The sequence below is a fragment of the Gobius niger genome (assembly GCF_951799975.1).
Source record: "Gobius niger genome assembly, chromosome: 2".
NCBI lineage: Eukaryota > Metazoa > Chordata > Actinopteri > Gobiiformes > Gobiidae > Gobius > Gobius niger.
The window spans coordinates 30,629,948-30,645,327 of NC_136853.1; the positions used below are offsets into that span (position 1 = coordinate 30,629,948).

Sequence of the window (15,380 nt, forward strand, 5' to 3'; positions counted from 1 at the left end):
TGCGTGGTACTGCCTGCTCATTATGGCAAAAACACCAATACAGCTGACACATAGAAAACACTGATAAAATATAGACCATATTGTAAAGTGTGGTCATTTATTAGCTTTCCACAAACCATGTCATAAAATAAACTATAAAATGCAAAATACCATTGTAGTTAATTCTGCACAGAAATCCATGCATTTGCTGCATCTAGGGGGAAACATTTTTTCCTACTAGGAACACATATGCAGGCAAATAAAAGACAAACAAATCAGGGTAATTCTTGTAGGGCAGAGCTGGTGTACATTGGCTAAAGCACATTCTCAACAACATTAAACAAGAAAAGCCATGCAGACCACATTTACAGCTTTAACCCACTGGAGCATCAACGTAGCTAACACACTCTCTTTATGCTATTGGCCTTGGCTACACAAACACTAGCACAAAAAGTGCTTGACATCATCTTGAATTGGTTAACTCCTAAAAGTTGCATTGCACAGGCATTTCAGTTGAGACATTAGCAAAGGACAAACAGAGCCTTAAAATGGCCATTAAAATGAGAGTAGGCTACATAAAATATACTTTATGGGATGTCATTTATCTTAATGCATCTTCAGCGAGCCTTTACTCTCATTTAGTGAAACTTGTAGTGTCAACGCACTTTTAAATGATCAATATTGCTTGATTTTAAAAGTAACATCGTCATAGTTTCTCACTTTGATAAACAAAATATTTAAAAGGAACATCAAATATTGACAGTATAGCACTATGTATGTATGAAAATAAAAAAAAAGGTTTCTTTACTATATACAGGACTTTTGAATTATACTTTTAAGGGTATTGCCCAAGATAAATATAGAATTTGCAGTGTGTCAGCTACAAGACTACCGGTACTTTATATATGCCATCTATATACCATATACTGCACTCTATCATCCAAGTGACAATGACAACAAGTATGACAAAACATCAGGACATTTGCATTGTAATCTATATCAAACAGGCAGGAAAGTACCCTATATGGTATTTTTATCTACCTAAATCTCACATTGTCACAGCAGATAGAGCCGCCTCCGACATGTTGTGTGTAAAGTGTGCGTTCTTGTGATTCACTTGATTTTGCAGGTTGTTTTTGACAGTGTATATACTATGACCCCCTTTAAATTTGGTCTGACATTGGACGACACAGCGTAAGGGAGCGGAGGTACCGAAGAGCCTGACATTTGGAATGTATTGGAACCTATGAAAAGAAAAGAGCAGATATTGTGAGGGTTCTATCTACCCCAATCTCGACATTTACACAAAAACACACAGAGAAAACAAACAGAGGTTTCAGGTCAAACATGCAACTTTTTGACAGACACACTTTTTAACAACAGAGAGCAGCACATTCATCGCGTCTTTTATCTCCACCGAAACCACTGGAAAATACCTCACACAACTTTGTCTTTAGTAGTTCCTGCATTCACGACACTCCAAGCTGATCTGTATTCCAGTGGACCAAACGGTTTGGTAGTAGTGCATAAAAAGCATTATCAGGGCAGCTTAGTTTCATGCAAAAGTCCATTTTACAGAGCATCGTTTTCAATCTAGAATAATAAAACTAAGATAGAGGCCTGTCAGTACTGCAGTTCGCCACTGTAGAAGATCTTTGAGACTTGGATCTTTGCACACAGTACAAACAGTAAAACACACCCATTGCAAAAGAGAGAGAGGGGAATAAAAAGAAATCAGAAAGCGTTCCAACTACTGATTGTCTGCTGGCATTGCTACTACTCATCTAATGTTGAAGCTAAAGCAGGGTAATGTGAAATGGCATCCAGGTGAAAAATAAAATATAGACTTCTATTGGAGGTTGCTTGGTAAAAATCTTCTGACATGCATTTGTTTTATTTGAAATACAGTACAAAGTTTAAGTTTATGTAATCTCCCTCTCACTCAGACAAGTGTGGCAGCTGACAGCCAACCAAAAGAGGACAACCTACGAATAAGGCAAGAGCATCCTCTCACTGATTGTGTCATGTATCGTCCCTTCAGGGTCCAGAATTAAAGGGTAAATCCCTGACATAAACACAAATGACAGTTCAGCTCGAGGGCCAGCCAAAAAATGTGGACGGGCTAAGCAGCAGGACAATGGTCGTTACATAAAGGGTATGGCCAAAAGGGGGCAGTGTCAGACCACTGAGCCCTTGGAGGTTGACAGGTGGATGGAGTGGATACGAGTGGCCAGAGTTTTCTCCAGATCGTGAAGGATGTCGGTGTAGGTGCCAGGGCAGGAGCTGGGACTTTCTGGGGGAGACTGTTCGTACAACAGCTGCTTGAAGTTCTCCAATTCGATCAGCAGCACCATGTTCTTTAGGAAATAGCCCTCGATGAAAGCTGTCAGCTCCAAAGCACCAAGGAACTGCAAAAGACAGTTTAAAATAGAAGCGCTGGAATACATTCTCAATTTTCAGTTATTTTCTTTTTTACAGTTTGCCTCGCAGCTAACCTTGGCATGCTTGTAGAGGTCCACGCACGTTTCTGTGGTGATATTCTTGGAGCAGATGATCTCACAGTGTCGTTGAAGGGCCTCTAGTTGGAAGAATTTTGCTGCCGACAGGAGCTGAAGACGACAGTAAAGACACAGAGAATGATGTGATGAGAAAGGCTCAAGCTATTCCTCTGCAGTCTGTATTAAAAAGCTTATTTACCTCCATAACTTCAGTATTTCGTATGTGCAAAGTCTCGGTGCCTCCACAATACAAGTACTGCATGACAAGCTGAAATAAAGAATACACCAGTGTCTGTACCAGTGGTCACCAAGCTTTTTCAACCACAGAACAAACAAGATGACACTGAAAACGCTTGAGCTGAAACGTGAGGACACATATAAAAACGAACTTACAGAAAAATGTATGAGCAATGCAAGCTTGCATTATACTAAATATAAGTGGCGTATGATTATAAAAACATCGGCTACACTTGTTACACTGCCTGCTACAAACTTATTTACCACTAATGAGGAATGCAAAAAAGCACTTTGCAACTCAGAATGACATAAATAACTGATATTTACTGAAGTGAAGTCCTGCAACTACTTTGATTGAAGGAAAGGAGCAGTATTTTATTCTAAATACCTTCAAATGAATGAGTAACGTTACCGGAATACAGTTACTCAAAATTAGTAAGTATTCTACAATAATTACATGTATTCTGTTACTACCCAACATTCTTTTAATAAAAATAAAAAATAAAGTCAACTAAAATGTAGTACACACTGTACACAAATGACAGCTTCAGTCCCTCACCACACATCAAATTTCTCAAATACTCAGACGACACCGCCATTTTTCACTACTTGCAGACAATAACACTAATATGGACCTGGACTACAACCACAGTGGCACACACTTCACCAATGTCACTCAATGTCAATAAAACATCTCCTCTGCATTAACAACCAAACAGTAGAAACAGTGAACAGTTTTAAATATCTTGGACAAACAATAGATGATGAACTTGCATTCGATCAACACACCACGGATATTCAGAAAAGAACTCAACAACGGCTGTCAATAATCTGGAAACTGAAAGGATCTCTGCCGTCATATTGTGCTGTTCCACCTGTTTTTTCAATCTGTGAATTGTCATGAATCAAACCAAACTCACCAAGGTAACAAACACTGCAGGAAAAATCAAAGGACTCCCCACATCAAACCTCAAAGATCTAAATAAACGGGCCACACTTTGCACTAGTAATAGAACAGGGCTCCACACACCCCCTGCACACTTAAATCACCCGACAGATTGTACAGAACGCCTAGATGCGGGAAGGCTCGTTTTAAAAGAAGCCTGATCCCGTCAGCCATCGAATTTCTTGCTCGTGGGCCCCGCAGAGTGTACTCCTTACTGCCCCGCTGAGTGTACTCCTTACTGTTTGTTCTTCATACTGTTTGTTCTCTTTTGTTCGGTCTGTCCTTTGTCAAACATGCACTCTATATGTGAAAAAGAACTTCTCTCTGGGGACAATAAAGTCTAAAGTCTAATCAAAATCAACCCAATAAACAATAGGAAATAGATGTTTGAAGCTGACAGTGATGTGGATCAGAGTATCTAGCGGCGTGGCAGAGGGGAAAACGTGGAAACAGCGGTCGTTGCAGATCAAAAGAATATGCGATTCAACAGTTCCAAAAGCGCTGATTATAGAACGCTGATAGGGTGGCAGAGGCACGCAATAATTAACTTCCTGGTCAAATTCCTTGTCAAACTATAAAAACTGATCAAATATCCGAGGGGAGTTGTGGGTGAAGGTCACTGGTCAATGCAGGGTCGGAGCACCGCAGGGGACTGTATTGTCTCCTGCCTTGTTTGCACTGTATACATCTGACTTCTGACCTGCCACATAGAGATGTTTTTAGATGTTTTGCATCAAAGGGGGAGAAGAGGGAGAGCACAGGCAGCTGGTGGAGGACTTTATGACTTGGTCTCACCAGCTGTAGCTAAATTTCCAGAAGACCAAATAAAAGGGTCTGGACTTCAATATGAGGCCTCCAGCCAGGGTGCACAGAGCGAGACAGTGTGGAGACAGTACCGTGGGGTAGTGTTGAACTACAAGCTGAACAGGACCTCCAACACTGACAGCTGTACTCATCTCACCTCTGGCCTAAACTGCTACACATGCTCTCGCAAGACTTTTACTAACATTATCTGTAGGTTTTGGGCCGCATGGTAGCGCAGTGGTTTGCGCTAGTGCTTCCCAGTTAAGGTCACGGGTTCCATTCCCTTTCTGTGTGGAATTTGCATGCTCTCCCCGTGTCTGCGTAGGTTTCCTCCAGGTACTCCAGTTTCCCCTATCCCTAAAAACATGTGCAATAGGTGAATCCTCCAGATTCTGACCATCAGCCTGGCACCACATCTGAACCCACTGCTCCTTACGGGTTGTCCAGTGGTGTCGAGGGATGGATCAAATGCAGAGGACGAATTTCATTGTACAGTTGTTGTATAATGACAAATAAAGCACCTTACCTTTTGCTACTACTTATGTTCACACATTTCATAAAAGCCTGTGGTAATTCTGTTTTTTTTGCATATGAACAAATAAGGAGCATCTCCGATTGCTCCAAGTGGAGCTGGGGGAGAGTGAGGTGCGGCATGTGATGGTTTAAAAGCACAACTGCTATTACTCAAAGCTAACATCACAGCAAAATTCTTCACAGTTACGGGCGGCGATAACACTGATATTTTCACCTAACATCCCCAATCTAGAGTGCACCTTAACTGTACAGAGAAGAGTGAAGCACGTGTGGGGTACATGAGGTATTGCGAGGAGCTCTTTCCTCTCGAAGGAGAGACGCGTGTCATCTGTGCCACGGACAATTGCTTTTTCTGGGCAAACAGTCGCTCGAGCCACACTCAGCACTGGGGCTGGGGTAGTATCTTCTCCAGGTGTAAAAAGCCAGCAGGGCTGTGTGCAAATATTCAGCTCTTCTCGAATGAGCCATATGATTGTGCATGTTTGTAATATGGCTTCAGTCTGTGGTGGCAAGTATGTGTCTCTATCCCCCGTGTGCTGGTGCAGCACCTATCAGAAGAACATATCCGACTGAACAATGTCATCAAAAAGACCAGCTCTGATATGGCTGAAGCTGACTGCTGTGGAAGAGGTGGCTGAGCAAAGGACTTTGCCCAGATTCAGGGCCAACATGAACAACGAAGAGAAAGTCCTTCTCTATAATAAGCAAGTAGCTGACTGGCATGAATTCAGCTTGAGAACTACCTTAGAGCTTGATAACCACTAGTCTACCAATAGCAAAAAATATCAAATTAAAAGAGATAGTTTTTACATTAAATATGGAGTATTTAACATGGCTGATCTCTATGCAGGTGTTCTCTGCTGCTGGTCGATTTTGGAGCAAAGACTTGAACCTGTAAAAGAAGAGGAAATTATAAATAAATATAAGAGTCTTTGATTTATTCACCTAACAAAGTGTTTATTCTTGGACAGCACTCTCTTACCTGGCTGAAGCTGTAAATAGTAGAACCTTATGTGCATAAAATGGTTTCCCCTCCACCAGGAAAGTGACATCAGACATTTCTTTGTTGTTGAGGAAGTGTGGATCTGAAATATACGACTTCTTATAATGCAGTGTAACCAGCCTAACACGTCCACATTTTCCAAGTGCAGAATAAAATTTACAGCGCACATTTTGTAGTCTTCAGTTTGTTTAATGTGAAATGCAGATGTTCAGTTTTTGCATTAAGCACAAGATGGCACTGCAGCATAATGCACTGTGTTTATTAACAGAACATTTCTTTTAACTATTGGGAGATTTTTATAAAGCCTAAGAAATATGGTGGAGAAAATACAAACATTTTCAGGAGAAAACTATTACAGGACAATACATTCCGTTTTTTCCGTAATTTCTAATTCAGTTTAGTACAAGATCTTTTTTGACAGCAGGCAATCTTTTCCAAATTAAAAGTGGAAGAACTGTGTGAATTATATAAGGCCAATTAGTCAGTCAGTAAGTTTCATAAACAAAGCAAATTACAGCTCCACAAGCCAAACCAGTGGGAAGGTTGACAGACAAGGGAATTCAGAGGTGTGTATAAAAACAGCACTGACAGCTGTCTCGCCTCATTAAAGCTCACCCTTCGCGCACTTCATTATAATCCACCAAATGAATCAAAGACAATAATGAGCAGGAGTCACCGTATGAGACTCTTACCTAGGCGTGAAGTCTGTTTCTTTTTCATCTCCGTCAGTTTGGGGATGGGAAACGGCCCGTAGCACTGGGTGAAAATGACCGACAGCTGCTGACTTATCACTTCATTCTGCAAAAGGCCAGATATGCATTAAGTGCAGCTTGTCTTCTTTCTACTGTATATGCTATCTGGGGCAACATTATCTGCAAATGTGTGGGGGGTAAATATCCCAGCATCGTTAGAATGATGGTGTGAGCAGAAAATGCGTGACATTTGCAAAGTGAGCTGTTTATTTCCAATAGTGATTGACCTTGCTGGTCCTTAAGATCTGGAACATGATCGGTAAACCATGCGTGATGAGCTCCTCTGTGTACTCGTCTTCCTGGATACCGCTGAAGTCTTTAAGGAGACCCTGGATCAGTGGCCGCCGGTGCTGCATCAAGCAGGAGCACAGAGTCTCGAGCCACGTGTGAAGTGTCCAGGGAACGCCTGAAAATAAACACCTTTACAGTAAATACCACAAGAGAAAACTAACCGTACAAACTTGATTTTGACAATCAAGAGCATCACCCGACCATGTTTCTACAACGTCTTTTAAAAATCAAAGGGAGTTTTAAAAGACAGTTGCTTCGTGGAAAAATGTGTTTTTCTAAAATCTATGACAGTTGTTGTGTATCATGTATCATCAATACGGAAACATGATTAATGTGCAAGATAAAACACACATAAAATCACATATAAAAAATGTCTCTAGACATAAAATAGTATACTTTACAGCCAAAATTATTCTGTCGTTTAGAGTCAACAGTAATAGTTCTGACCTGACACACAACAACACAGGACGGGACAGCACAGGACGTGCACAGCTTGAGCACATCTCCAGAACAGCTGGAGGCATCAGACAGCATGTTCATGTGCACCACTGAACCATGAAGTAGTGGGTCTGACCTAAACTGCGGATGTCTATGGTGATATCCACATGGCCGTGCTCTGCGCTATGGTACATGGCCTCTCTCAGAGCTCTCAGTTTGGCCTTTCCTGTCCGCAGAGTCCCTCCACCGTTAGCGTGCGGGGCTAGTCTCTTCTCACCAGGGTCAGACCCCTCAGCCAGGATCTCTTCCAGGGACAACACATCCCCTTTCTCCTTCTCCGACTGGGACAGCAGCCTCCGGAAGACATTTCTACGGAAAGATGTGGGTGGTAAAAAACACTGAATACACTCAAACAATTTGTCTTCCCGCTGAGGAGGCCCCCAGGGAGACCCACTGGAAGCACTATGCCTCATGAGCTGAGCCGTAAACACCTTGGGACCCCCCAGATGAGCTGGAGGAAGTGTGCGTGGATAGGGAAGTCCGGGCATCTCTGGTCAGACCGCCCCGGATAAAGCGGAAGAAAATTGAGGGATGGACAATGTATACATGAAAAATTATATTAACTTATTTTCAAAATGTTACTTATTACATAGGTAGAAGTAAATATAGACGTTCTCTGATTTAATAAATTATAACTACACATTTTCCCTGAAGGGGAAGGCCGATGATGAAGATTCTATGGCCATAGTCTTAAAATGGTTTTATTCTTGTACTGGTAAAAATGTGTTTAATTGTCACGTGACATACTAATCAGTCTCTGTACAAATACAGGTGCGTTTTGGAACCACTTTATGTCTGATGAAGGACTGAGCCCAAAACGTGGTGCTAAGTAATATTTAAGTAGTATTTTCCTGGGAGCTATGTGCGGATCTTTCATCCATTTTCAGTTCCTCTTTCTTTGAATCCGTCATGCCCATTTGTGTTTTGGATATGCGTCTCTTGACTAAAAATAACCAAGTCAGACATTAACATTACATTACATTAACAGCCTTTGTTACAGTAAGTGTTAAAGTAGGTGCAAATGAACAGAAACAACAACTGAAGGTGATTTAATCAAAATACACAACGAACAATGGATGAAAAGCTAATTTGTAAAGCACAGGAAAAACTGAAGCACAAAACAGTAATTACAGTGGATGTTTTCTACATTAACAGTACATCAGAGTGAGAGTCTGGTGAAGGCCTAGTGCCTTTGTACAGGGTCATGTGTTGATTATCGTCACAATAAAGGACAGATGACGTACACCACTATTCTATTTGATTACTGATATGTGAATTTTTACATGTTTCAATGGTAATTTCAGATTTTAGTTTTAGTCTCTTCATAATTTTCCCCGGATGTCCGTAGAATAACTCAACTAACATTATACTCTCTACTATTTCTCGTGGTCTAATGAGTATTACTGTAGAGTTGTATTTGCTGCTTTGTGCTCAAAAACTGGTGGTCGCCTCTTTTTTACAAAATCCCCTTACACTAAATCCCAGTCCCACAACAAAGCCAAACTCCAGTGCAATATTCAGTAAGTAAGTTAATAGAGATCTCACTGCAGCCTGTTCTCCTCTGTTATCCTGTGTCAGATGTGAGACATACCTGTGCCCATGAGCTGCAGCCAGGCTGAATGAATTCATGTCACCGAGAGGAGACGAGGAGACCCCATTTTGACACAAGGTTCCTATCATGGGGTCCGCTCCTCTTTCCAATAGCAAATTCACTAATTCAAAGTTACCTGTGAGAAAAAGAAATTCATGGGAAAATAATATTACACTTGCAGATCATACATACATAGACATTTTGAAAATAGCTTATAGTTTAATTTCCTCACGAGCAACACAGACATAGGTTTGATTGTAGTACATGTGAAGCATATACAAAATGTTATAGTAGTGGCTACAATCATTACCTGCCGCTGCCGCCAGCTGGAGGGGAGTCTCAGTGTGATTCTCAGCCCCATCCTGCAGGGCACCCTCCACATTGGCTCTATTATCCAGCAACAACTGTATCAAGCAGAAAAAGAGCATGAGAAAACTTTGAAACTATGAAAAAGGGTTAAAAAAAACCTACATCCCTAACAAACCAATATGAGCGATCACGGCGTCGTCATGTCCGAGGACTGTGGTCAATTTAATGTTTTAAATAAATAATAGTTCTATGCTCACAAACAGGGCATTGCTTCCCTTGCGCTGTAACACATCAGTGATTTATAGAGCACCTTTAGAGGCCTTGATGCATCAGCTGTTGCCTATGCCATTCACCAAAACATCCGTCAAACATCCATGTAGTTGTCTACTTTGAAGTCAGAAACTTTTGCTTTTACAAATAATGGCTGCACGGCGAAAATCAAATCAACAGATATATTTTACATACATTATTTATCATAAGCACTATTTTTGTAATATTATGTGCCAAAATAAGGATGAATATTTGTCTGCCTGGGATGATATGTCAGTTTGAACGTATTAGCGAGGCTAGACTGATATTTATTTTACACGTGGACATGGGCAACACATTAAGAAGTGGTTAGGCTACATTATCATTATTATCATCATTATATTATTATCATTATCATTATCATTATATTATTATTATTATTATTATTATTATTATTATTATTATTATTATTATTATTATTATTATTATTATTATTATTATTATTATTATTATTATTATTCATGTCTAAATGGGTTAAGCACTAAATGAGCAGAGGGAAGAATCGGGGCTGTATTGTTAAAATGCACCATTATCATTATATCATCATATTCATTATCATTAGCTTCATCGGGTGAGGATGGGGTAAATGTGGGGCAGGGGCCACAAATTATGAGGTAATTCAGTGTCTACCTGCACAACAGGGACGTGTCCGTGTAACACGGCGAATGTGAGTGGTGTCCCCTGGCGCGTTTCAGGATAAACTGAGGGGTGCTTGTTTACTGTGCTTGGCACCTGGGAAGTCATAGGTAAGGTTCAGGGAAAGAGATACAGCCATTAACATCAAACAGCTCAGGCCAAAAGGATGTGGGAGGAGGGAGACGCAGTAAGCAAGAGAACAAGTGAAGTGAAAAGGCAGAATGGCAGAGATTTTGGAGTTTCACAGGAAACTACCATAAGTTTCAAATGTATTCATAAGCCAGCACCTTAGCTTTAAAGTATACGTTTTGTATATCACTGAGTGCTTGATCTAATAGCAGCTAACTCTGACATAGTCTATAGTAGTCATAGTCTAATGTAGAGTGGGGTGAAACCGAAGAGAAAGCAAAACATTGACAAAGGCTGCAAACAGACACGAGCACCAGAGCATGCATTTTTCCAAACACATTTTAGTGTTATGTCATGAAAGGGGAAAATGCACTGCTGCTGACACCGACACTGCTATCAGATTCCTTCACAGTGAATTTCATCTTACAATTTAAACTCCTTGTTATATATGAGACCAGGTACACAACACCTCTGGTACTGAACATTAAGCATACAAGTCAGTCTATCAAACCTAAAGTGAGACATGGCAGGTGAACCATACATTTTCAACACATTTTGATTTTGGAATAAATAAATCAAAAAAAAAAAAACAGCTGGAGGAAGTGTGTGTGGAGGAGGAAGTCTGGGCATCTCTGCTCAGGCTGCTGCCACCGCGACCTGGCCCCGGATAAAGCGGAATAAAATGCATGGATGGATGGTAGTTAATCATGATAATGATTATTTTTGTGGTTCGTAAAATGTAGACGGGGCAAGCTCTGTATAAACTTGCAGTAAAAGTGAAGACATCATTAGTTCATCGTGAGTTCATTATGAATGTGCCCCTTAAACTAAAGCATCAGGTTCAACACTTGCTGAGCTTATCAAAGACTATAATAATAATGCTAATAAAAACAAAACTGCGCTTTACAAGCCTGTGTTACCAAGTCTCTCACAACGCAACACTGTAGTCATTATTCATTTCCTCCATACTCAGTGATGGTAAGCTACTATTGCCACAGCTGCCCTGGGGTACATTGACGCAAGATAGGCTGCCAATCTGCGCTATCAGCCCCTTCCACCACCAACAATCTCTCACTTACACACTATTTTCATACACAAGGTGGGAGAAGTGTCTTTCCCAAGGACAGCACGACGATGTGTATCTACGGGAGCCGGGATTCAAAGAATAACAGAAGAACTGATGAAATAACATCAAGAACACTTCAGGACTGATTCAAGTGTAGTTATGTAAAAAACAGCAAAAGGTGAGAAAAAGTGCATACAAAACTATAAGAACGCATGGCAAACAGAGGTGGCTAACTAGCAGTGTTGGGGAAAATACTCTAGAAATATAATCCAAATGAATATAGAATAATTGCCTTAAAATATATTTTGTAACGTATTCCGTTACTCTGGCCAATCAGACTACTTTATTCTGAATATTTTAAATACTTTCACTTAAACACACAATATATTATAGTAGTGTATACACTTGATGTAGGCTTAAATGTACAAATTAAAGTTACCTATGTAACTATAGTTCTACGAAATGTGTGTGCCCTGATAGCTGCGCTATTGCATATCTCTCGGAAGCCCCAGCTTCCTGCCCCTTTGAGCATCAAAGAACTGACCGCTCCAATCATCCCTCGGGGTCCACACACGGTGCACACATTTTGTAGAACTATAGTTACATAGGTAACTTTATTTCTTCTTCAATTGTGTGCTTGCCCTTAGATATTGCATAACATAATAGCCGTTCTCCCAGCAGGTATGGTCTCGCATTATTAAAGCGAGCCCGGTCTATGCGTCCCAGAGATCAGCCAAGCGCTCCATTGATAGCAGGGGCCCGTGGAGTGGTCAGTTCAACGATCCTCTGAAGGCGAAGAGATATGCAAGGACAGGCACACAATTGAAGTACAAGTTTATTGCGCTGCCTCTTGTTAATGCTTAATTTGCTAAGAAAAAAGTGCTTAATGTTCAACCGAACAGGTTGTGTACCTGGTGTCGCAAATGTGAAGCTGCTCTGGTCTGCAGATTATAACACTGGCAAATCATGGCATGGGGAGCATGTTTGACTGCTCCATGGATAAGTTTTAATCTTTTTTTTATGTTGGGAGGGCAGTCTTTTTATTAACCATTGGGAAAATCTCTGCATTACTTTGCATCTCACTCAACAGAGGAGTTTGGTGTAGCCTCATCCGCTAACTTAGCTTACTGCTCCTTCTGACAACAAGCAGCTTTCATTCTAAATCCTTGAAAACACAGTGAAAAGTTTGCAATCTACTTTGTGAGTTCTCTCCCCTCCTCCTCTGTGGTTCTCCTTGTGTGTCTCCCTCTGCATAGCATGTGTTTTTTTACTCATTAATTGTCCGTGAGAGTAAATACTACGCTGACAAAAAAGACAAAGAGAGAGGGATATTGTACATCCAATTACACAATGGAGATATTATTTTCACTCAAACTTGGCGGTAAATACTGTTTACGTGTGTGTTGGTGACCCTGACCCAGTGCAGTCAAGTTGCAATTGTGGTTTTCTTGTTCTTGTTCTTGTGGTTGAGGGTTGGAAGAAGACTTGCAGTACAGCAGAAGAGTTCATTTGCAAAAGCTGATAAGCAGATTTTCTGTTTTGTTTTGGATGTTTGTAACTGTACTGGACAGATGCCAGTTATGAAACTAAAGTTGTGTGAAGAACAAGTGGCTTTGTATTTTTCTGGCACTAAAACAAATCTGGTAATGAAAAAGACTGCTATATACAATAAATATTTTCAAGCATAAGTTGAGATTTCTCAATGGCACTTGCAAATGAACTCTTCCTTTTTTTCTTGATGTCAGAAATTTTAAACAAAGGTTACAAATTTCCCAATTCACCTGAAATGTCTCACCTTAAGCTTTGACTCAGAAAATAAAGTAACTTTTAACTGTATATTTTTGAAAACAATGAAAACAAACATATAAAACTTCATGCATCATGTTATCTCAGCACCAAGTTACAGTAAGTGCACAGTGTAACTCATCCATCATAATGCAATATTCATGTGGTTTGAAGCAATCGGCTTTCTGTCACAAACTATAGAGGCAATGAAGTAACTGACTGAACTGGGATCAGTGCAAAAACCTGTCCTCAGTCTTTTCTTTTTGCAGATGATTGGATACATTGGAGTACACTTGATGTAACGAAGTGCATCTAAACCATGCGGAGAACAGGTGAAACACTGAAGAGAAGGGTTTGCTCCAAGACATACAAATAATAATAAAAACAGAAAATAATGCAACGCTGACCTCACTGTTAATGTCTGCTCCTGCATCGAGGAGCATCTGCACCATGGCCTCGTCTCCTCGAACACAGGCGTACATCAGGGGCGTCATCCCCTACACAGTCAAAGAAAGTGTACAAATAATACAGATCTAACAAAAAAAACCTGACTGCTCTCAATCTATGTTCATACAATATTTCACATTTCTTTGTAAATGTGCTGTATTCAAATATCCTGTAAAGGTAGGTTTAGTGTTCAGTAATGATCCACCTAATGTTGCTCGTATGTGCCTATAATGGTATTTTAATGCTCATATTACAGCCTCAGTACACTGTGTGAGTTCATTCTGCTTATTGTTTCTCAGTCCCCTGTGTCTCTCCTGAGCATTACCTGCTTTATTACACTGTATTTTAAGCATCACACCTGCTCACTCATGCTGTTGATGCCATCAGGCCCCAGCAGGTTGACTGCCTGCTTGACCAGATCAGTGCGTCCACAGTTCAGCATTCTGAAGCCCAGGTCTTGCAGGAACTTGGCCTCAGTGGATGCTGCATCGAGCTTTTTGGTGGCGCAAAAGCAATCTTCAGCTCTGCGGGCAGACACAACACAACACACCGTACCAATAAACTGAAGCATATGTCACGAAGAAATCGAACATATTGAGCAGGAAGATTGTTTGACGCTTAGGTGACATTTTGGCATTTAAGTGAGATAAACAGAGCATAGTTAATGATGGTATCGAAATCAAAAGCATACTGCAACTACTGTGCTGTTCTAGCAATGGGAAAGCCCTTTTTCTGTGGTCCTCATGGCGACAGCTGACATTGCTGTAATACCACCCCCTGGTATTACACTTGGTTAACAGGGTTCTTATATAGCTTTGGACCTTGTTTAAACTGCTTAAAAGCCTGGCTCCAAATCATTTTTCTTTTTCTAAAAAATGCTATTATGACCCACGTGACAACGCTGGGGTAGGTATCATATTCTTAACCACGCTGGTTTTTGTATTTTAGAAATAAAAAGGAAAGCCTCTGGACCACTGGGCTTCCCGCCTTTTTTCCCTTTGAAAGAACAGGTTTCATAGGAGGAGATTATAAAGCCATGTTAATTTCACAGGCCAACCGGGGATAATTACTATGAATGGGGCTGAACCTGCCGATCTCTATAATTTAGGTCTATGAGTTCTAGTTAACAATAAAATAAGAACAACCTTTTTGTTAAAGCTGTATAAATAAATAAATGATCGGCCCTTCCTTCGTTATTAACTGAACTCTGGAATAAACTACAGAGAGGAGCTATTCGCGGGATACAATTAAAGAATCCTCTTGATTCTGCAATAGTATCACTAGCGCCACTTAGGCATAAGATTTTTTTTTTTTTGCTTTCTATGGCGGCAAACTGATACATGATGTACTGCCAAGAGGGCTAATACAATTTTGTGCTACTCTCCCAACCATGTTCAATTTGCGCCAGTAAAGACAACAACTTCCTTGTCTCTCCTACTCGACACTTTTTACAGACCATATTTGAAAAATATACTGAACGATAAACCTGATTTATGGAACTTCTTATCAATTCAAGATAAAATGTAACTTTTTGAGCGACTCGGGAAATGCAGTTTTAATTAGTGT

The 15,380-nt window shown here is 40.5% G+C and overlaps 1 protein-coding gene across 2 annotated transcripts in view; it reads right to left on the reverse strand.

The window, feature by feature from the left end:
* Positions 1-90: 90 nt before the first annotated feature.
* Positions 91-15,380, reverse strand: part of btbd11a (BTB (POZ) domain containing 11a) — an 89,664-nt gene continuing 74,374 nt past the window's right edge. The window contains exons 5-17 of one of the 2 annotated variants that reach the window (XM_079582248.1): positions 14,173-14,338; positions 13,775-13,864; positions 10,382-10,483; positions 9,444-9,537; positions 9,134-9,269; positions 7,619-7,851; positions 6,981-7,159; positions 6,694-6,799; positions 5,981-6,083; positions 5,809-5,890; positions 2,677-2,745; positions 2,475-2,588; positions 91-2,387 (exon numbers count right to left, since the gene is read on the reverse strand). In XM_079582248.1, coding sequence (XP_079438374.1) covers positions 2,157-2,387; positions 2,475-2,588; positions 2,677-2,745; positions 5,809-5,890; positions 5,981-6,083; positions 6,694-6,799; positions 6,981-7,159; positions 7,619-7,851; positions 9,134-9,269; positions 9,444-9,537; positions 10,382-10,483; positions 13,775-13,864; positions 14,173-14,338 — 1,705 coding nt within the window. In that variant the 3' untranslated portion in view covers positions 91-2,156. The remainder of the gene's footprint in view (positions 2,388-2,474; positions 2,589-2,676; positions 2,746-5,808; positions 5,891-5,980; positions 6,084-6,693; positions 6,800-6,980; positions 7,160-7,618; positions 7,852-9,133; positions 9,270-9,443; positions 9,538-10,381; positions 10,484-13,774; positions 13,865-14,172; positions 14,339-15,380) is intronic. The other variant, XM_079582249.1, reaches the window with a different exon arrangement.